This window comes from Magallana gigas, chromosome 8 (genome assembly GCF_963853765.1).
Source record: "Magallana gigas chromosome 8, xbMagGiga1.1, whole genome shotgun sequence".
NCBI lineage: Eukaryota > Metazoa > Mollusca > Bivalvia > Ostreida > Ostreidae > Magallana > Magallana gigas.
Window position 1 is genome coordinate 49,789,681 of NC_088860.1, and position 24,168 is coordinate 49,813,848.

Consider the following 24,168-nt stretch of genomic DNA (forward strand, 5'->3'; position numbering starts at 1 on the left):
GAGAAATGTGTGTGACGATGTAGAACACATGTATCATACATTTTACCTCGCTTTAGAGACTATGGTCAAAAACAATGTCACGATTTATCCACTCAAGCAGCTATCTGCTGAAATCTAAAACTAAAACAAAAGATACTTCGTAATTCTATAAATTCTATACATTTGCAGCTTTTTATAGTTGCAGTCTTAAATTAATTATGTAGTAGATTACATATACCGCGTATGTCATGAAAACAACGTTTGTTTTAAACCGATCACCACTTTCATCGTATAAATCAAGTTATTGCTGATAATCACAAAATTGGCATGATACTTATTCATATCATTTATACTGTCATACATGTAGTTAGAGAGAGAGAGAGAGAGAATAGGCCTCGCCTTGGAAAATAAACTTGCTCTCAGGGAAATGAAATCTTGCTGAGTCCTTCAATGATAAATTTAATTGTATACTATCTTCTTCCATTCGGGAATATGTGTATCTCTATTGGTGGTCTGTTGCATGAACTTCAAATTTGATATAAGAAGGTAATGGTATATTTTGTAACTTTATACATGACTTATGAATTACAGATTTGAAGTTTTCAAGTGTGCACTCCAGTCTAAAGGATGACTTGATCGGTCTGTTTAGTACACTATCTTTAAATTGAGTCCAAGTACGATTTTTTTAATTGTTTATTGTATATATTTGATAATCCACATATCTTGGATCATTTTCACATTTTTGTTAGATGAAAAGGTTGGGATGGCTTAAAAAACCTCCTTTAAAAGATACTTAAGCATTCTTTACTGATCTAGACAAAAACCTGACTTGTTTACTGGGTCTAAATTTTTTGTCACTAGATTTGGGCATCAAGAGAATACCTGTGTCAAATAAACCCTTTGTTCTTTTTGAAAGTATTATGTAACAAAATATTATATCTTAACATCGAGTGTGTGTGTTTATATTTTAAAAGACACGCACAATTCACAAGGAAAGTAAAATTCTTGTTACAACTTTGACAAGATGAACGTTTTCTTTTATTACGAATGAATTTTTGCATTGCCATTTATTTTTGTAAGAGTCTTTAGTAAGCTACAGTCGAATCATATTATGTTATTTTGTTTATCTTGATAACCGATAAGACGCAGACACGATAATTTTAGACTGATGTTATATAATTATGAATCACAAAATATCCACATCATCACACGTGCAAACATTCCTACATGAATGGTCATACAAATGATCAATAAGCACCAAGTTCTTCTTAACGCTTCGACACTTTAAATAAGTTTTATTTTGAATATTATATTCAGTGTTTTAAAACCGTTTGTTTGCTAAACAGTTAAAATATAAGGAATACATTGTGTATAAAGTCGTTCATTGACTTTCAAACAAGAAATAATTACCTCAGTGATTAATTGATGGAGTATATCATTTTCATATATCCTTTCAAATGTTCTTTAAAACGGTCAATGAATCTGTTCATATCTTTTTTAACACTTATAGTTTCAATAAACATACTGAAAATTTTGATGAAAAGCGAGTTATGTATAACTCCTCTATGATTTTCATGCAGTTGTAATCAAAATATTGAAATATTGAAGATATTGAAACGTTATAAAGAAATAGCGGTATTCACAAAAATGCCAACACTCATATATAAGTCAATGTACAAATACACGTTTCCTGCACAGTACCACTTTTAAATGACCTTTAACTTTTTCTCGTCGTTACTCAAAAGGAACATATTTTCTAAAATGTTCTGTCTTGCCTGCTGATCAAACCGGATCTTTTTTAAACAATCAAGTGTTAATTTCTCATATATCTCTACCTGTAAAAGTTCTTTTCAATTTCAATGAGAGAAAAAAAAAATGACATTAACAAACCATCACAAAAATCCATTTAACGAAATACAAATTAGGTGTCTAGGAGGAGTGAGAATCCTCTGCTGACCGTCACACCCCCTGTGTGTTCTTTGTCGTAATCGGGATAAAAAGGAAAAGTATTAATACGGAGAAATGTATTACTAGTATATATCAGCCTAAGCATAATTTTCTTAGTCACAGCTAATCAAAAGAGCTCAACACATATTGTGAAAAATCAATTCGCTGTTTCACATTGATATCAAAATACTATATTTATATACAGAGAGAGAGAGAGAGAGAGAGAGAGAGAGAGAGAGAGAGATGATACAATTGTACATATAAATTAAATTAAGAAAGCTAACTGAGGTGAAGTCTCAAATTAAAGCCGCTTTCTTAAAACCGAAAGCACTGGCGATGTTATGCATGTTAACTAAAATGTAAACTGTGGTACACGAGAAAAAAGCGTGACAGGGTACAATCAGAGGATAGAGTTTTAGAAAAATTCGGTGTCAAATGATATTACGAATAATCCACTCAAGTAGAAATGTTATGAAACATGAAACTATAACAATAAAGCCATATTCTTCATATTTTAAATCTTTGGAGAAGTTTGTGAAATGTGTGGCCTAAGATAGAATGTGTAGTAGTTTATAAGTATAAAATACAACCCTTACAATTGTTTTCCAACTGTTTTCAATCTTAAATGCATAAATTTAGTTATTGCTGATGATCACAAACGTAGCATTATTCTTATCAATATCATTAATAAGGTCACACTATATATAAAAAAATACTTTATCAAATTTGAAATAATTGTAGATAGAAGTAATTTAACTTAAAACGAACTTTTTCTTATTTGCATTAAAACTAAAAACTATCGTCGATCAGCTTATATCATCTTTCATTTTTTGTTTTGTATCACAACTGGTCAATTTAGTCTGACATTATTCTCCTAAAAGGTAACGGTGTATTTTGCGACTTCATACGTATTTCTAAACGTACTGATTCAAAACGTATTGATTGAAAGACTTGGTTTTTTTTTCTATTTGAAGGCATTAAATGTGCACTCAGTTTATCAGATGTTATTTTGACAGAACATAGTTATTATTTTAAAAATTAAGTTAAACTCCAAAATCTTTGTTACAATGATTTAATATTGTATATATCAGGCAGATAAAATTGACATTTTTAACATTCCGTTAGATAAAACGTACAGCGATTTATAATTGCTTTTTAAATTAAAGTATGATGCACTTGAATTTTTTTGTAACTTTATTTATTTTAATTCTGCGATTCAAAGATGAAATTCCCTACAAAATTCACTTTGAAAAGACCTTTGGATTTCACGAACTTTTTAATTCGTCCTAGCTTAAAGTCTTCTGTAACATACCGTATATCCATCTATGTTCGCAAGGTTATCAATACGCAGAAATTATATCCAGTATTATTTGCTATGAGAAACTTTGTAAATTGGTAAAAAATGACTAGCGCAAATAAAAGAAAAGGTACACATCGCCCACCACATTTTCGCATATTGTATCTTTTTTAAATAAAAAATCCGCATCATCAGAATGTTATGTATCAATCCCACTGTACTAATACTTATCAATAACAATTAAAGATGTTAATTTTTTACACTATACTTAAATCCTTTATTTTACAAATTTGCTTACAATTATCCATTATTTTTACATCATTTGCTAAACACTTCAATACCTCCATTCACCAATATTGCAACTGATAATGAATGAGCATAACTTTTCTGAAAATCCGAAATTACGAATGATGGACATTACTCATGGCATTATCATTCTCGAAAACATTAAACATATGAAAGGGCTGATTTAGAGAGGACTTTTTTTTATACATTATTCCTTCAAAATGTTTTATGCATTCATATATCGTGGTAGCAAATTTTAAATTCCAATTGTTCAATGAGTGATCTACTGTAATCAGAGATTGTGACACATTTTTTTTTCATATGACGTCATGTTAATGCAATGTATACTTTTAAGAAGCTTCTGGATTTGGATACATGTATCAGTTGTACGTCCAATCAAGCAAAGCCTAACTTATATTAACTGCACTTTGTTGAGTTCACATGTTCTGCCCCAATAAAAGTCGGACTCACAAGTGTCGGTGAAATCAGTTTATTTGGGAGACAGATAACCGTCTCAGACGACGGTAAAAAGCTGTAACAAAAAAAATGTAACAATCAATGACTGGTACAGGTTTCCATACAAAAAATATTAGGACAGAGTTTGCAATTAGATTATGAAACCTTACACATATGATTTAAACAGTTGAATTCAGTCTATTCATATGATAAACAGCAAGTTAAAGTAAATTAATCAACTGCAACTCGAAATTAAATGACCAGAAATATGATGGACAAAATGGCGCCCCATACACCGAGCACATGGTAAACATAAAATACAAGATTTCAAGAATATGCATCGCTTAGCATTACTGACATGAAACATACAGATAATTCACATAAAAATATGTTGAAATAACCTAGTTTACAAATGTCAAAAGACTTACACTGTGGATTACAAGCCTCGATACAGAGAATCAGAGTTGTGCATACATCGAGTATGGCGCGGTTTTCCAACATAAAAAATTAAGTCGTACGACAAATCTTTCGTAACAAAAAATAAAATGTACACGAAACATGACACTCCCCGTCTGATATATAAAATTATATCACACAAGATTTGAATACAATTTAGTACAGAAAACATTCAGTTCTCCAATAATAAAATGAGTTCCGTCACTGGTCTGACGTAAGAGGTGGTCTTGCCGTCCTTGCTGACACGTACTTCAACCTTGCGAACCAAGTTGTCCTTGCCAGGAAACGTTGCAGTAATGCGTCCAAGCGGCCAGTTGTTGCGATGGGTTTCGACATCCTTTAACAACACTATGTCACCAACACTAATGTTACGTTGACCATGATGCCACTTCTTACGCGCTTGCAAGGTATGCAGGTATTCCTTCTTCCATTTGTCCCAGAACATCTTGGCGAGGTGCTGTACTCTCTTCCACTGTACCTTGAAGAGGTCCTTAGCAGTTGTGTCGCATACAGCTTCGGTCGGTACATCCGTCTTCTGAGTAAGCAAAATGCTTGGGGTAAGGACAAAAGGCGAGTCTGGATCTGACGAAACGGCGGTAAGTGGGCGAGAATTTATGATCGCACTTGCCTCGGCCAGAAAGGTGGTAAGTACCTCGTGCGTAAGACCCTGTGCTGAATGATCCTTCAACATGTTGTCCAATATGCGCCGTGTCAACCCTATCATGCGCTCCCAAGCTCCACCCATATGGGATGCATGGGGCGGGTTGAAAATCCAGGTTGTCCCCCGAGAGTGCAGGAAATCCTTGACCTGACGATCTTCCACGTTGATTGCGTCGATCTGTAGAGGGTCGGTAGCGCCAACAAAGTTGGTTCCTCTGTCGGAACGGTACTCCTTTGCCTGTCCTCGTATGGCTGTAAAGCGCTTCAGGGCGTTGATGAAGGATGATGCGGACATCTCCTCTACTACCTCGACATGGACTGCGCGTGTCACCAGACATGTGAACAGTGCTGCCCATCGTTTGCCGTTGGCTGGAACTCCCCGAGTGCGACGAGTCACGACGTCCCAGGGCCCAAAGATATCTACTCCCACCGAAGTGAACGGTGGCTCTCCTGGCAGTATGCGGTCTGTAGGCAAGTCAGACATCTTCTGGGTTGCGAAGCTCCCACGTTGTCGCCGACAAGTAACACACTTGTGAATGAGGGACGAAACAAGGCGCTTGCAGCCGGTGACCCAGAACCCACAGGACCTGACCTTTCCCTCCGTAAAGTGGCGCCCTTGGTGTTGCACCAGTTGATGGTACTTGCGTACAAGTAAGGTCGCAATGTGATGCTTCCCCGGTATCAGTATAGGGTTCTTGCAGACAGTCGCATCGTTGAGATGTCTTAAGCGTCCACCAACTCTAACAATACCATCGTCGTCGAGGAACGGACTCAATGCAAGAATGCTGCTATTCTTCGGCAATGGTTGTTTGGACCTCAGACAGTAAATCTCCTCACAATAGACTTCTCTTTGCACTGTCTTGATAATGTAGTTTTCTGCTCTTTGAGAGTAGTCTATGGACTTCGGTAAAATCTGTGATTTACCTCCCTTTCTGCTTATGATGAATCGCTGGAGCAGGGCGATACCCTCGACCAATCTGTCCCAGCTGGAAAATCTCTCATATCTCTGAGTTCCAAGCATAGGTTCACACTCAGTCTTCAAACATACAGGTCTGACTTCTCTGTCTGACAGAGGTTCCTGTAGGGGAAACCCTTCTGCCTTGGTTTCGTCGTCAATGCGCTGCAGGTGAGTAGTTCCTCTAAGCCAAGCACACTCTCCAATGTCCTTAGGAACTACGCCTCTAGTGCCCTCGTCAGCAGGGTTGAGGTGTGTCGGCACAAAGTTCCACTGCGACGGCTCACTAAGGCTTCTGATTTTCTCGACCCTGTTGGAGACGTAAATAAAAAATCGTCTCTTATCATTGTGGATATACCCCAATACCACACGACTGTCGGAAAAATACTTCACCGAGTCGAACATTATGTCCATGTGATCCATGACTATCTGCGATATCTCAATGGCTAGAACAGCTGCACAAAGCTCTAAACGGGGTATGGTATGGCCTGATACTGGTGCCACTTTAGACTTCCCTAGTAGAAATCCAGTCATCGCAGAGCCATCTTCGTAGTACACCTTCATGTAAGAAACGGCAGCTATGGCTTTCTCTGACGCGTCCGCATATGTCCACAGTTCCTTTCTTACTGCCTTGCTAAGATGTACCACGGTTGTTCTGGGTATGTGGATCTTCTCCAACTCCTTCAGAGATGAACTCCACTCTTCCCAGCTTGCCAGAATATGGTCCGGCAGCGGCTCATCCCAGTCTGAGGTACAGGTCACTACGTCTCTAAGAATGAGTTTCCCGCTGATGATAACAGGTGAGAGAAAGCCTAATGGATCGAAGAGGCTGTTCACTGTCGACAGTACACCTCTGCGTGTTGTGGGCTTGTCATCAGTAGAGATGCGGAACTCGAACATATCACTCGACAAGTTCCATCGCATACCAAGACTCCGTTGCACGAGCTGGTCCTCATCAAGGTTCAGGTCGTAGATGTCCTGTGCTAAGTCTCGTGGCTCAAACGCCTTCATGACATCCGCGCTGTTTGATGCGAACTTGTGGAGCCTTAGGTTCCCGTATTGCTTCAATGCGTCCTGGGTTCTGCACATCAGGTCTACTGCTTCTTGGCTTGTTGAGCATGATGTCAGACCATCATCAACGTAGAAGTTCCTCTTGATGAACTCCTTGACATCAGGTCCATGGCTTTCCTCAGATAGTTCTGAGATCTTCCTGAGGCCCAGTGTCGCTATGGCCGGAGAAGGACTATTACCAAAAACGTGGACCTTCATTCGGAATTCTGTTAGTTCCGTTCCGATCTCGTTGTCCTTGTACCAAAGGAAGCTGAGAAAGTCTCTGTGCTCTTCTCTGACGGTGAAGCAGTGAAACATGTGCTGCACGTCTGCTACGACAGCAATCATCTCCTTCCTGAAACGAAGCAACACTCCAAGCAAGCTGTTGGTGAGGTTCGGGCCAGACAGCAGTTGGTCGTTCAAAGAGGTTCCCTTGAACTTCGCAGAGGAATCAAATACGCCCCGGATCTGGTGAGGTTTCTGAGGGTGGTAGACCCCGAAGAGAGGAAGAAACCACTGCTCCTGCGTTGACTTGGAAGTGGGTGCTTTCTCAGCATGATCGTTGTCGAACAGCTTTGTCATAAAGGTCGCAAAGTGTTCCTTCTTTACTGGATCCCTCTTGAGACTTGCGTCCAAGGCTCGTGCACGTCTCAATGCAACCTCATAGTTGTTTGGTAGTCGTAATCTTGGTTGGCGGAAGGGTAGGGGAGCTACCCACTTTCCATCCTCACCTATCAATAGTTCTTTGTTCATGATGTCCATAAACATCCTATCTTCCACTGATGATCCCACTTTGTTATCATCTGGTGTGCGTCTGAATAAGTGTTCATCAGATGAAGTGTCAGATACCCGTAATCTGTTTGTCACATCTCTGGTTGGAAGCTTCTCTCTCACGGATAAGTACTGGGCACATGGTTCAAGAATAGTTCCACGTCCGCTGTCCGTGATGAAGGTCTTGTACACATTCGCAGCTCTTGGTCTGTGTTGTCCAGACAAGCATGTGTCGCCGATGATCGTCCAACCAAGGGGTGACCTCTGTGCAAATGGTTCGTGGTCACGTCCTATGCGCTGCTCAAGAACATGGTGGACTTGAGGAAGGTCTCTTCCTATCAGCAACAGAATTTTTCTTGAAGCGTCAATGGGTAGGATGTCGCCGGCTATATCCCGCATGTGCTTGTGCTGAAGAGCAACGTCAGGTGTAGGGATCTCTTGGTAGTTGTTCGGTATTTCATCACACTCTAACGTGCACGGCAAGGGTAGTCTGGTCTCACCCCTGGCTGATTCAATATAGAGTCCTGAGGCAGTTCTCCCGAAGGTTGTCACTTGTCCAGAACATGACGTCATCAGGTAAGGTATTGTCTCTGTATTGATGTTCAGCAAGTCAAACAATTCCTTCTTAGCCAAGGTCTTGTTACTCTGGTCGTCAAGCATAGCATACAGAGAGACAGCTCTTCCATCATAGGTGACAGTCGCGGGAACAATTCTTGCACAAGATTTTCCCTTAAATTCCTTCCCTACTTCTGTGCAGTTGCTGTTTATGGTTGTGACGTGCTGTTCTTTTGTTACTTGCTGACGCCTAGGAGCCTCCTCCCCGCCATGAACTGATGAGGCCCTTCCAGTGGTAGGAGCTGGTGACGAATCAACATGGAGAGACGTAGTGTGGAACTCACTTCCGCATTCCTTGCACATGATGGCCTCTTTACAGTCTTGTTTCCTATGACTTGCGGAACAACACCGAAAACAGAGTCTGTGTTCACGGAGCAACTTCATACGTTCTTCAATAGGCTTGGCCTTAAACACTCGACAGTTATTGACACTGTGTTTAACACCCGGACCGGTGTGAATTATACACACATCAAGCTTCGGCTCGTTCAGATTTCCGGATCCTGTTGGTTGATACACTGTGGTTTTCTTCGTGTTCACTCTTCCCCTTGGAACGTTCATAGGCTGCTTTTCGTTGTGGTTAGCGTCAGTGTGATACGCAAAACTTGGGTCGTTTTTCACTCTGCTCATCTCCTTCATGAAGTCAACAAACACACCAAAGGGTGGAAACACAGTCTGATGTTCAAGCTTGTACTTCATGGCTCTGTTGGTCCATTTCTCCTGCAGGCCATACGGAAGTTTTGAAATGATGGGTCTAATCCCTGAGGATGAGTCTAGATAGGCCAACATTGCACTGTACTTCGGATCCTCCTTCAAAAACTTCATCTCCATAAGAATGTCTGACAGATCGTAAAGTTTTTGATGATCTCTGTTGCCAAGCTTTGGGAAACTCAACAGTTTGGCTCTTACGGATGCTTCCACATGTTCTGGTGCACCATAGCGCTCATCCAACCTTTCCCAAAGTCTTCTTAGTCCTCTTGAGATGTCGAAGATGTTGGATGTCCTCATGCTTGTTGCGTGCTTCTTAGATTCCGGACCTAAGTACTTGATAAGAAGGTCCATCTGCTCGGAGTCCAAGACTTGAAGCTCATTCACTACACACATAAAGCTGTGTTTCCAGGCACTGTATGATTCTGGTCTATCGTCAAAGTGAGTAAGTCTGGAGAATAGCAAGTCCTTCCTCAGGAGGAATCGGGTAACATCAGTTACTTGTGGTCCCTGATCAGTCACAAGTGGTGATAAGGGGTGTGAGGCAGCCACATACGGTTGTGCGGTAGGCACGTGAGGGTGTGCGGCAGGCACATGAGGCTGTGCGGCAGGAACGGATGGCTGCGCGGCAGGCATGGATGGCTGTGCGGCAGGCACGTGAGGTTGTGCGGCAGGCACGTGAGGTTGTGCGGCAGGCACGTGAGGTTGTGCGGCAGGCACGTAAGGTTGTGCGGCAGGCACGTGAGGTTGTGCGGCAGGCATGTGAGGTTGTGCAGCAGGCACGTAAGGCTGTGCGGCAGGCACATGAGGCTGTGCGGCAGGCACGTGAGGTTGTGCGGCAGGCACGTAAGGTTGTGCGGCAGGCACGTGAGGTTGTGCGGCAGGCACATAAGGCTGTGCGGCAGGCACGTTGGGCTGTGGGGCAGGCACATAAGGCTGTGCAGTAGGCACGTACGGCTGTGCGGCACGCACATAAGGCTGTGCAGTAGGCACGTACGGTTGTGCGACAGGCATGGACGGCTGTGTGTCAGGAACCAAAGGCTGTGCTGCAGGTACATAGGGTTGTGCATCCGGGTCAAGTTGAGTCGGATCGGAAGTACCGGTCAGTAGTCCTGGCGATGCAGAAGGTTGACGTGGAGTGGATTGATCCTGTCCTGGTTTAAAGTTGCTGACTTCGCCTAAGGAACTCGTTCGTCTCTTCATAGGTGACATCTGTATCATGGTCGATTCAAAGGCTTGACAATCAGCTTCAGCTTCTGCAGCCTCTCTCTCGAGATGTAGCATTTCCATTGCAGCATCGAGTTCCACTCGTTGTTTCCTGAGCTCCAATTCTCTGGCGGTGTATGCCATCCTAGCCTTTGCTCGGCTTACATCAGCCCTCTTCTTCGCTAAGATGTCGGCAAAGGAGTCCTCATCCTGATAGTACTCTTCCTGATACTCCTCTTCATCTTGTGTGACGTACCGCCTCTTGCCATCAGTCGTCTGTGATTCCCGGGCATCCTCTGTAGGGTCAGGAGTGACCTGGGTGCCCTCTGTTGAGTCGGGAGTGATCTGCTCTGCTGAGGTAGACATCCTAGTCTTTTTACTGTTCTGCCCCAATAAAAGTCGGACTCACAAGTGTCGGTGAAATCAGTTTATTTGGGAGACAGATAACCGTCTCAGACGACGGTAAAAAGCTGTAACAAAAAAAATGTAACAATCAATGACTGGTACAGGTTTCCATACAAAAAATATTAGGACAGAGTTTGCAATTAGATTATGAAACCTTACACATATGATTTAAACAGTTGAATTCAGTCTATTCATATGATAAACAGCAAGTTAAAGTAAATTAATCAACTGCAACTCGAAATTAAATGACCAGAAATATGATGGACAAAATGGCGCCCCATACACCGAGCACATGGTAAACATAAAATACAAGATTTCAAGAATATGCATCGCTTAGCATTACTGACATGAAACATACAGATAATTCACATAAAAATATGTTGAAATAACCTAGTTTACAAATGTCAAAAGACTTACACTGTGGATTACAAGCCTCGATACAGAGAATCAGAGTTGTGCATACATCGAGTATGGCGCGGTTTTCCAACATAAAAAATTAAGTCGTACGACAAATCTTTCGTAACAAAAAATAAAATGTACACGAAACATGACATCACACATCAAGCTTAAATTATGATATACTACAAATTCTGTGCATTCTTACTGACAGTGTAGGTAGGTGATCATTGTATAATCAATCTGGCGGATTTGTTTAATGATGCGATTTGTATCTTAGATTTTTTTTATACTTGGGCGGATCTGTGAAAGAAGAATACCTAGATGTTTTAAAACGAAAAGGTTGTATTTGTGATACATAGTTGAAAAGAACAGGCATGAAAAATACGCTAACCCTCATATGTGTGAATGACACAGTCATTACCTGTAGAATGACTTGGTGTCTATTACATTGTACCTTCTGACTTTTTAACAGCTTAAAGGAGAGTATAATACTATGTATCTAACTTAATTGTAAAATATATTTAACTCCTGACAAGAGCTGAAGTAAAGAGCTACACTTTAATGTGATGTATAAATTACTCTTCATTCCCATTAGCATATTGATATCTCAAACATGTATCTTAACATACGTACAAAGATACACACTTCGTCGAATTCATTTGAATGATTTCAACTTAAAATACAATGGTATCTCAAGGTGATCCTAAATAAACAATATATAGCGAATTGGTTTGGTATATACAATTACTAAAATTTTGTTCATAAAAAAGCGTTATCGGTTGCTCAAAAATCTTTTACGATGAAGATCTCCTAACATCAAAATCGACAATGAAGTTTTTTTTTAATTTACAAATGCAAAAACGGAAAGGAAAGCCTGTGTTTTTAATAGATACAGGTATCAGGTAAAATAATGCTTTAAAAATACATTTTAAACCAACCGTTCCCATCGGTTATAAAATGATACCTCCTCAAATCACCCGAGTGTGACAGGTGCCGGGTACTTTAGATTCGGTTTTAGTTTCAGTTACGCACATCTAACGGGACAATCACTGAGTTTAGTGACAAGAAACTTGTTGTGAAAAAAAACACACAAAAACTAGTGAGTTTGGTTGCGGTTATAACATGGAGCTTCGAATAAGATTGTGTGCTACTTTATTAGGAATATTACTGTTTGTTGGTCTGCTGCAGTATGAGTGTGTGAGTATAAGATTGTATCTACTAATATCTATCAATCACAATTGCACATGTGAACCATGAATATATTAATATTCCTATTTTAATCTATCAGAACTGTATACATATGATATGAGGATTTTATCGTTTATATCACAATATTTACATATACTGTGTAATTTCTCCTATATATCTTCAGTAAACTTATATGATTCAAAGATTTATAGAAACTGACAAGATTAAAATCTACAGTATCCAGTTTTAGCCAATTTATCAATCGGTCGAAACCTTTTGCAACCTAAAAAAATATCACGGACTGCATGAATGATGATGTCAGACACAATATCCCAAAATGGGCTATGTATTGTCTGTGCAATGTCGCTACATTCATATCACCAAAGAAATCAATTAACTGTTTAAGATTCACATTATTTACAACTACCTTCAATGTAAAAACAAGTTACATTTTGTCCACTTTTATACACAATGTTGTGTTTGAATAAACATTTCTCTGAATTTACAATTCATATCGAATCATTCTTATAGTTCTGCCTATGCTCTACGTACATTCATGTGATATAACATGCACCCATATCGATTATAGACAGGAAACGCCAGCTTTCTAAAGTAAAATTTTGATTTACATTAAAGAAAAACCCAGACGTTTTGTTTTTAAATTGAGTAAACGCTATTATTACATGGGTTATGTTTAATTCTAACAGATTAAACGCATATTGTTTAATCTTGCAATTTATAACTTGTTAATCTATAATGCTCCATGGTGCTTCGAATATTTCAAATAGATATCTTACATATCTGTCATTCAATACATGGCATGCTATGTCATGTTCTTGAATATATCTTCTTCCCTTCTCTGTGTTACCGGGAAATAATTTCAATCGTAATAAGGTTAAACATTGTGGTGTCATATAATACCATGGAGATACTTCTTCCAGGAAGACTTGTTATATAGTGAGTCATCGCCTTGACGGAGAGAAGGCTATGTGGTGAGTCTTCCCCCATCCGAATATAGTGAGGTTTTTCACTTACGTATTAGGTTTGAGTTTTATTTAACTGTAGGTTCATTAGAAACTGTTAATAAGACTTTCCTGCTTTTTGTTGGTTTTGGTTTAAATGGATATGTGCATAACATGTAAAATTGTTTTTAAAAACATATTTTAAGCATTAAAATATAATCATACAAATTGAAGAAACATTCACATTCATTCAAGCAGATCTACAAATCAATTTTGATATCACATAGTAGAGCCAAGCAAACCATATTTGGATATCTTTAAGGAATTAACATATTAATTCAAATGACCAAATATATAAGTACTCGCATTTATTCATTTGATGCGCGCAACAGATTAATGGATTGTATTCAAACAAGGACACAAAGGCCAATACAAGTTAAGTCTACATGTATATATACTTAGCCGGAAGAATGGCTGTATAGTAAGAATTCCCCGGGCAGGTGAGGGGGGAGGTTTGATACTATATAGCCAGTCTTCCGAGGGAATCTCACTATACAACTCCTCTTTCTAACACGACTGCATTGATTTAAAAGGAACACACATTTGAATTATTATACATCTAAATTTAGATAGCGGCGAAATGCACATCAAAAAGAACAACGACAACAAAGATCCTGGCTTTCTAAAAAATGGTATATGTCTAAGATACAAAACATGGTTTTATAAATGTTATCAAGGCATTTTAATTCCAAGAGGGATAGTTCTTTTCACCTTTATCAGTAATATTTAATTTCTGCACCGAAAAGTTCCGCTTTAGATTACTGATGATTTCTGAAACGCCGATATACATGAGTGAAGATCGTGATAGTGTAATTGAGCCCTTCTGATAGCTATTATACAGAGTATTAAAGAACCCAGTATTAAATATCGACGTCGACCTAGTTTGTTCACCTCTAAAATGCAGACTGTGGTTATGTTGAAATAACATTCTAAACAATGGAATGCGAAACCCAATATAATAAAAAGAATTTGCAAATGTAATTCGTTTTCTATTCACACAATTACGCAGACCCATTTAATGCTTGTAAAATGTGTTACTTGTTTGGAAGCACCCTCAGATAGTGAATATTCAAGTTTGTGAGGGTTTTTTTTACGTCAAGAAATATGGACTGACCCATCACATTAGGGGCCCAAAGGGGTCCATGTTCTATCAAATGTGTACGTGGATTTACCTCGGGTTGTACCTGGATAACAAATTAATTTTCTATGTAAACCAAACAAAATCAGTTTCCCATGCCCAAGCAATGTTTTTTTTTTCTTTTAAGATATACCATTTATGTATTTAATGCATTTGGCAGTCACATCTAACGCGTTATGCCGTCATGTTAATTACCTCTTGCTCAAGTCGATTTACGGGCTACATAGTAAATAATAAGGTGTATTATCCATTGCTCTTTACGTATTAATATTTTGTAATATGTAACCGAACCAAATTTTTCATCTTATATTTACACGACTTACAAATATGATACCGAAAGACAAAATCTTCCATCTTTTGTATCTCAAAAATAAGATTTTTTTTAAAGGAACATAGAAGATAATATGCACATAATAATGTTGTCTATTTTGGTCCTGCCCTAGAATCAAAATCCATACTCCAGGGGACATGAACATTAAAACTCCAGTAGAGGACTTCCTGGTAAACATAATTATAAGTCAGTTTTTCATACAGATGTCTGAGAATAAAGAAGATTTTAAACAGTTTATGCATTAACACTATATTGCTCCTTCCCCCCTCCCGATGACCTGAACCCCTGACCCAGAGGCTATGAATTTCACAAATTTTGTAGAGGAGATAGTGGATATCATAACCATATATTCAGTTTTTTGCCCACATATGTGGGAGTAAAGAAGCGTTTTTAAAGATTTAATACATTTTTATTATATGGCCATATTGGCCCCACCCCGGACCCCCGAAACAGGGGTCATGAACTTCACAATTTTGGTAGAGAGCTTCATAGACATCAACATCATGCATTTAGTTTTTAACAAATATGTTAGTAGAGAGGAAGATTTTCTAAGATTAATACATTTTTAATATATGGCAATATTGGCTTAACTCTAGAACCTGAACCCCTGATACAGGGGTCATTAATTTCACAATTTTGGTTGAGGGCTTCATGGATATCATTATCATGCATTTAGTTTTAAACAAATGTACACGGGAGTAGAGAAGAACATTTTCTAAGAGTTTGTAAATTCTAACTATACAAGTGATTATATAACGTATGCATTTAATTACATCTAGCTCCTGTTTGTGAAGTTACATATAAAAATGATTAACATCTTAATTTGACTTTTTGTATTTCTTTATATACTGTAAGGTACAGCCGTAGTTAAGGTGGTGTTAAAAGCGGTTATTTATTTATAGATTTATAAAACTTAATGCTGTAAAAGCTACTTAGCTGTTGTCTCATTGTCAATGTTTGATTTACAATTATAATCTTCTTCCTGTTTACGTGTAAAGTACCTTGTTTAAACTCAGTTTAATCAACGAACCAAGTTCATTTCACAGTTTATTTACACTTTCCAGTTATTAGAGTTCTCATTCTTAACCTTAATTCACAATTAGTGTACTTTTTTAAATTTTTGCTATTTTATACAGTTTTTTAAAACTAAAATTGTCGAAACAAGAAAAGAAAAGGATCCATTTTCTCTTAAGACCAACAAGACATTCATAGCTTTAATTACGGTTTGAATTTGGATAATGCAATGAGCACATTACAATGGTCAAATAGAGAATGTTCAATACAAGGAAATATAGTTTCATTTAACTAAATGTATTTATCATAAACATAATGGCATTCATCTGAAAACAAGCAAAACATTGAAGTAATGATTAAAATTTACATAAAAACAATTGAGAAAATTCAATTTATAATTAAATGAATATAATTGTGACATCTTATGATACAAATCAAGAATTTGTTTTCTACAAACAAATTAAAATTACGCAAACTATTAGCAATAAAAATGATAATATGTTTACGTTAGTAGTTTATTTTAAAAGGATGAGATATCTATGAAAAAGTGATTGTTTTATTAAATGCAAACATTGAAATGCTTTGAATGACTTATTAAACATGATAAAAGAAGTGAAATAATATTGAATTTTGTTGCTTAACAAACAAAAAAATGAACCTTAAAAAATTATCAAATCAAAGTATTTTTATGAGTATTCAAATTTTAGACCTTATTAACTAGTAAATTGTTTAGGAACATCCGTACTTGTAAATTAAACTTAACATAAATAAAATGAACGTAAGTAATCCTATAGACGATTAATCGTTTAGGTATTGCAAACACTGCGGGGTTTTTTTTCATGCGGCCGATATTTTCGCTGGAACGGTTGGTAATTTATATTGTTATACTTTCATGTTAAATACTGAAATCTGATTGGTTAAGACGCAGTTAATAATATTTACTATTACCCTCAGCGTTAGCAACGCACTTGGCAACGGGTAACATTAAAAAATGTTACATGCGCGAAAATTATGCGCGTACGGTTCGCTGTAGAATTCACGTTATTCCTATATAAAAGCTGTAAAATTTTCTTAAATTTTTTAAAAAAGACATTCAGTATAACAAAATAAATAGTGCCTGTTTGGGAGGATAACAGTTGAAATTGACACCCCTCGAAAACCATTGTCAACCTCCGCTTCGCGTCGGTTGACAATGGTTTTCTCGGGGTGTCAATTTCAACTGTTACCCTCCCAAACAGGCACTATTTATATAATATTGCCCAAACGGTCATGCTGTAAATAAATCATGTAGTATGTCGAAATATTTACACATTTGAAATATAAGTTAAATAATACTATACAGTTTAATTGGACAAAAATAGTATCAAGAATTAACAAGTAAAGCTTAAAGATAAGTAAATATATAACACTCTCAAGTCATGTTACTTTTGACTCACAAAAAACAAATGTACTTTAATTCTGCGCACAATTTATGATTAAAAGCTGAACTTCGCTTGACTGTGTTATCTTATCACACCTCTCTTTAACCCAACAGTTGAAACGGTTTAAATCCCTCGCAGGAAGGTTAAAAAAAATATAGTCCGTTTCAAAACCCATAGTGTAAAACCTAAACCGAAAGTGGAATTTCCATTAGATTAATGACGTGTTGGTTCTTTCATGGCGGCTTGCAATGGAGTTTTATTTACGCACACACTGGCATATTGTTTTATTGGAAACACTTATCTTGTCTTCTCTCTGTCTCTCTGAATGTGTAAGTACATGTATACGATTTTTCCTTCTTAGTTTATTTAGAAAGCCTATTTAAACAACAATGGTAAAATGTTTGCACATTATTTGATGGATATTTTATATTTGATTAACTGTTGATTATTCCGTCATTAATAACTACATGTAACATGGAAAAATGTTCAGATGTTAATGTGAATCAAATATAACTTATAAAAGAGGGATAATATTATCACAGTATGTACTTTTGCGTTTCAATTTTCTAATAAATGTCTCCACCCGCACAGAATTTATTCATAAAACTGCAGCACTATATCATACGCGGTCATTTAGTGAAAAAAGGTATACATTTCTGTAACCGATCTCTCTTTTTTTCGATTAAAAACACCATTTCAACTACTTTTTAAATGTCACCCTTTTAAAGCCAGTGATACATGGTTTCCAAATAAAACTCGGGTTCAGTTCTGAGATATCTAAAAACTATTCTTACGTGTCTAAATTTAGCCGTTTTGTCAGAAACTAAAAAACGCTTGCACACGATTACCGGCTTTCACCTTTGATATTTCAACAAATGCGATATGATGTCCCAAAGTATGACTGAATTTTATCTAATAAGTACTTAGAATTGAAAAATAATCAAAAATATACTTTCATTTTCGATAAGCTAGCCCAAATAGCCAAAATGAGAGGAAAGTGGTGGATACGTTTTGACAAATGCAAGTCATTAGGAATTTGCATCAAATTATATATTTGCGAAGAAATAATACTGAATGATTACAAAAAGTTTGAATATATTCATTGGCAACTTACTTCAAGTGTACATAGACAGTAATATGTGACAAATGTTAAATACATAAAATAAGGCAATTAGTTTCTTAAATGCACGATTATAGTTTCGATGGATAAAAATCATTCGCCTACAAGGCACAGCTTCTGTGAGATAACAGGATAGAACATTTAAGAACAGGATGACAAAAAAACGTAGGTTGATTATAAATGAACATCATTGCTGTAAAGCGAAGGACGAGTTTATCATGCATGGCGAACAGATTGGATATTTTTGGTAATACAAAAGAGTTAATAAATAAAATGAAAGATTTGATGCAATTTTAGCTTTATGGAACAAAATACGCAGAACAGGGTGACAAGTAACGCGAGTTGACTAATTACATAATTTAAGTGTACGACGAGTTTACTATCGGGTGGATATTCTGGATCTCAGACAACTTTGATTTAAATTATGCAAATTATTATACATACAGTAGCGTTTTTTAATTCATACATTTTTTTTACCACAAGAGATTGGAAGTAAACCTTTTAAAATACATTTGTAAAAAATTGTGTTATACGTCTATATGAATTAATAAGTTGTTGTCTTTTAAAAAAGGACTGCAATACTGTACCATGTGCAAGTGTTTCTAACGGAAACGCAAAAGCCTTAAAATTATCACAGATTCCTCCAATTCTATTCCCCTGCTTTTATATGAGGACTTCTACAGAGGAGACCTCTAATTGCAAAAGTGTTACGATGCTTATTATCGTTGCAAGCCTGGATTAAGTGCCTTGTACATTGTATCACGGATAGCACTGACCTTTAAACTTAGCATTAAACATAATCATGAACTATGTTAATGACGGTTGCATATATAGTAACAGACATTTGGTGAAGTCATTATTTGTATACACATTACGCCTCCCTCTACTTTGTTCACTATGCAGCTTTGATTTTATATTTTGATGCATCTCCTTTGAAATGTAAACTTTTGTACAGTGAAATTATTATTTTACTATGTATTATATAAAGTCACATAATTTTTCGATCATATTTCAATGCTTCAAAAAATTAATTATGAAGTACACAAGCCTCGTCTCCTATAAATCTGTCCAAAGTTATTGCATCCATTACTTATTGAAATTTTATATATAATACATAAATTTAGACAGTTACTGACCATGTACTGACATTACTGATAAACTTAGAAAAGAACTGACGTTTTTACTGTATTATTTTCAAACCTTGATATATCATCAAAATCAAAGGCCTGAAAGGCCATCATGGCTTACGGGTTTGATATGACAATATTTATATATACTTAGCCGGAAGAACGGCTGTATAGTAAGAATTCCCCGGGCAGGTGAGGGGGAGGAAGGTTGACACTATATAGCCAGTCTTCCGAGGGAATCTCACTATACAACTCCACTTTCTAACACGACTGCATTGATTTAAAAGGAACAAACATTTGAATTATTATACATCTAAATTTAGATAGCGGCGAAATACACATCAAGAAGAACAACGACAACAAAGATCCTGGCTTTCTAAAAAAAAATGGCATATGTCTAAGATACAAAACATGGTTTTATAAATGTTATCAAGGCATTTTAATTCCAAGAGGGGTAGTTCTTTTCACCTTTATCAGTAGTATTTAATTTCTGCACCGAAAAGTTCCGCTTTAGATTACTGATGATTTTTGAAACGCCGATATACATGAGTGAAGATCGTGATAGTGTAATTGAGCCCTTCTGATAGCTATTATACAGAGTATTAAAGAACCCAGTATTAAATATCGACGTCGACCTAGTCTGTTCACCTCTAAAATGCAGACTGTGGTTATGTTGAAATAACATTCGAAACAATGGAATGCGAAACCCAATATAATAAAAAGAATTTGCAAATGTAATTCGTTTTCTATTCACACAATTACGGACCCATTTAATGCTTGTAAAATTTGTTACTTGTTTGGAAGCACTCCAGATAGTGAATATTCAAGTTTGTGAGGATTTTTTTACGTCAAGAAATATGGACTGACCAATCACATTAGGGGCCCAAAGGGGTCTATGTTCTATCAAATGTGTACGTGGATTTACCTCGGGTTGTACCTGGATAACAAATTAATTTTCTATGTAAACCAAACAAAATCAGTTTCCCATGCCCAAGCAAGGATATATTTCACTTTTAAGATATACCATTTATGTATTTAATGCATTTGGCAGTCACATCTAATGCGTTATGCCGTCACGTTAATTACCTCTTGCTCAAGTCGATTTACGGCCTACATAGTAAATAATAAGGTGTATTATCCATTGCTCTTTACTTATTAATATTTTGTAATATGTAACCGAGCCAAAATTTTTCATCTTATATTTACACGACTTACAAATATGATACCGAAAGACCAAATCTTCCATCTTTTGTATCTCAAAAATAAGATTTTTTTAAAAGGAACATAGAAGATAATATGCACATAATGATGTTGTCTATTTTGGTCATGCCTTAGAATCAAAACCCATACTCCAGGGGACGTGGAATTAAAAATGTTAGTAGAGGACTTCCTGGTAAACATAATTATGAAGTCAGTTTTTCATACAGATGTCTGAGAATAAAGAAGATTTTAAACAGTTTATGCATTAACACTATATTGCCCCCCCCCCCTCCTGATGACCTGAACCCCTGACCCAGGGGCTATGAATTTCCCAAATTTGGTAGAGGAGATAGTGGATATCATAACAATCTATTCAGTTTTTGCCCACATATGTGGGAGTAAAGAAGCGTTTTTAAAGATGTAATACATTTTTATTATATGGCCATATTGGCCCCACCCCGGACCCCCGAAACAGGGGTCATGAACTTCACAGTTTTGGTAGAGAGCTTCATAGACATCAAAATCATGCATTTAGTTTTTAACAAATATGTTAGTAGAGAGAAAGATTTTCTAAGATTAATACATTTTTAATATATGGCAATATTGGCTTAACTCTAGAACCTGAACCCCTGATACAGGGGTCATTAATTTCACAATTTTGGTTGAGGGCTTCATGTATATCATTATCATGCATTTAGTTTTAAACAAATGTACACGGGAGTAGAGAAGAACATTTTCTAAGAGTTTGTAAATTTTAACTATACTAGCGATTATATAACGTATGCATTTAAATACAGCTAGCTCCTTTTTGTGAAGTTACATATAAAAATGATTAACATCTTAATTTGACTTTTTGTATTTCTTTATATACTGTAAGGTATAGCCATAGTTAAGCTGGTGTTAAAAGCGGTTATTTATTTATAGATTTATAAAACTTAATGCTGTAAAAGCTACTTAGCTGTTGTCTCATTGTCAATGTTTGATTTACAATTATAATCTTCTTCCTGTTTACGTGTAAAGTACCTTGTTTAAACTCAGTTTAATCAACGAACCAAGTTCATTTCACAGTTTATTTACACTTTCCAGTTATTAGAGTTCTCATTCTTAACCTTAATTCACAATTAGCGTACTTTTTTAAAGTGTTGCTATTCTATACAGTTTTTTAAAACTAAAATTGTCGAAACAAGAAAAGAAAAGGATCCATTTTTTCTTAAGACCAACAAGACATTCATAGCTTTAATTACGGTTTGAATTCCGATAATGCAATGAGCAAATTACAATGGTCAAATAGAGAATGTTCAATACAAGGAAATATAGTTTCACTTAACTAAATGCATTTATCATAAACATAATGGCATTCATCTGAAAACAAGCAAAACATTAAAGTAATGATTAAAATTTACATAGAAACAATTGAGAAAATTCAATTTATAATTAGATGAATATAATTGTGACATCTTATGATACAAATCAAGAATTTGTTTTCTACAAACAAATTAAAATTACGCAAACTATTAGCAATAAAAATGATAATATGTTTACGTTAGTAGTTTATTTTAAAAGGATGAGAAATCTATGAAAAAAGTGATTGTTTTATTAAATGCAAACATTGAAATGTTTTTGAATGACTTTTTAAACATGATAAAAGAAGTGAAATAATATTGAATTTTGTTGCTTAACAAACAAAAAAATGAACCTTAAAAAATTATCAAATCAAAGTATTTTTATGAGTATTCAAATTTTAGACCTTATTAACGAGTAAATTGTTTAGGAACATCCGTACTTGTAAATTAAACTTAACATAAATAAAATGAACGTAAGTAATCCTATAGACGATTAATCGTTTAGGTATTGCAAACACTGCGGGTTTTTTTTTCATGCGGCCGATATTTTTGCTGGAACGGTTGGTAATTTATAATATTGCCATTATCATGCTGTAAATAAATCATGTAGTATGTCGAAATATTTACACATTTGAAATATAAGTTAAAAAATACTATACAGTTTAATTGGACAGAAATAGTATCAAGAATTAACAAGTAAAGCTTAAAGATAAGTAAATATATAACACTCTCAAGTCATGTTACTTTTGACTCACAAAAAACAAATGTACTTTAATTCTGCGCACAATTTATGATTAAAAGCTGAACTTCGCTTGACTGTGTTATCTTATCACACCTCTCTTTAACCCAACAGTTGAAACGGTTTAAATCCCTCGCAGGAAGGTTAAAAAAAATATAGTCCGTTTCAAAACCCATAGTGTAAAACCTAAACCGAAAGTGGAATTTCCATTAGATTAATGACGTGTTGGTTCTTTCATGGCGGCTTGCAATGGAGTTTTATTTACGCACACACTGGCATATTGTTTTATTGGAAACACTTATCTTGTCTTCTCTTTGTCTCTCTGAATGTGTAAGTACATGTATACGATTTTTCCTTCTTAGGTTATTTAGAAAGCCTATTTAAACAACAATGGTAAAATGTTTGCACATTATTTGATGGATATTTTATATTTGATTAACTGTTGATTATTCCGTCATTAATAACTACATGTAACATGGAAAAATGTTCAGATGTTAATGTGAATCAAATATAACTTATAAAAGAGGGATAATATTATCACAGTATGTACTTTTGCGTTTCAATTTTCTAATAAATGTCTCCACCCGCACAGAATTTATTCATAAAACTGCAGCACTATATCATACGCGGTCATTTAGTGAAAAAAGGTATACATTTCTGTAACCGATCTCTCTTTTTTTCGATTAAAAACACCATTTCAACTACTTTTTAAATGTCACCCTTTTAAAGCCAGTGATACATGGTTTCCAAATAAAACTCGGGTTCAGTTCTGAGATATCTAAAAACTATTCTTACGTGTCTAAATTTAGCCGTTTTGTCAAAAACTAAAAAACGCTTGCACACGATTACCGGCTTTCACCTTTGATATTTCAACAAATGCGATATGATGTCCCAAAGTATGACTGAATTTTATCTAATAAGTACTTAGAATTGAAAAATAATCAAAATTATACTTTCATTTTCGATAAGCTAGCCCAAATAGCCAAAATGAGAGGAAAGTGGTGGATACGTTTTGACAAATGCAAGTCATTAGGAATTTGCATCAAATTATATATTTGCGAAGAAATAATACTGAATGATTACAAAAAGTTTGAATATATTTAATGGCAACTTACTTCAAGTGTACATAGACAGTAATATGTGACAAATGTTAAATACATAAAATAAGGCAATTAGTTTCTTAAATGCACGATTATAGTTTCGATGGATAAAAATCATTCGCCTACAAGGCACAGCTTCTGTGAGATAACAGGATAGAACATTTAAGAACAGGATGACAAAAAACGTAGGTTGATTATAAATGAACATCATTGCTGTAAAGCGAAGGACGAGTTTATCA

At 36.1% G+C, this 24,168-nt stretch overlaps 2 protein-coding genes across 11 annotated transcripts in view; one reads left to right on the top strand and one right to left on the bottom strand.

Annotated features, from left to right (window-relative positions):
• Positions 1 to 24,168, top strand: part of LOC109617652 (serine/threonine-protein phosphatase 6 regulatory ankyrin repeat subunit B-like) — a 343,082-nt gene that overhangs the window by 139,944 nt on the left and 178,970 nt on the right. The window contains exon 1 of one of the 9 annotated variants that reach the window (XM_066069378.1): positions 17,475 to 17,629. The exons of 7 other annotated variants lie outside the window; for them this stretch is intronic. In XM_066069378.1, the coding sequence (XP_065925450.1) occupies positions 17,549 to 17,629 (81 nt within the window). In that variant the 5' untranslated portion in view covers positions 17,475 to 17,548. Of the gene's footprint in view, positions 1 to 17,474; positions 17,630 to 23,063; positions 23,160 to 24,168 lie in introns of those variants that run through there. One more of the 9 variants, XM_066069379.1, reaches the window with a different exon arrangement.
• Positions 3,983 to 11,337, bottom strand: LOC117684587 (uncharacterized). Of its 2 annotated transcripts, none has more exons than XR_004598316.2 (2): positions 4,393 to 11,337; positions 3,983 to 4,040 (listed from the first exon to the last, which is right to left on the bottom strand). XR_004598316.2 is itself a non-coding variant. In XM_034457332.2 (2 exons), the coding sequence occupies exon 2, from the start codon at positions 10,746 to 10,748 to the stop codon at positions 4,593 to 4,595; it is 6,156 nt and encodes a 2,051-aa protein (XP_034313223.2). In that variant the 5' UTR covers positions 10,749 to 10,852; positions 11,205 to 11,337; the 3' UTR covers positions 3,983 to 4,592. The 2 variants fall into 2 exon arrangements, 1 of the variants encoding a protein (XP_034313223.2); XM_034457332.2 differs by having other exon boundaries at positions 3,983 to 10,852; positions 11,205 to 11,337.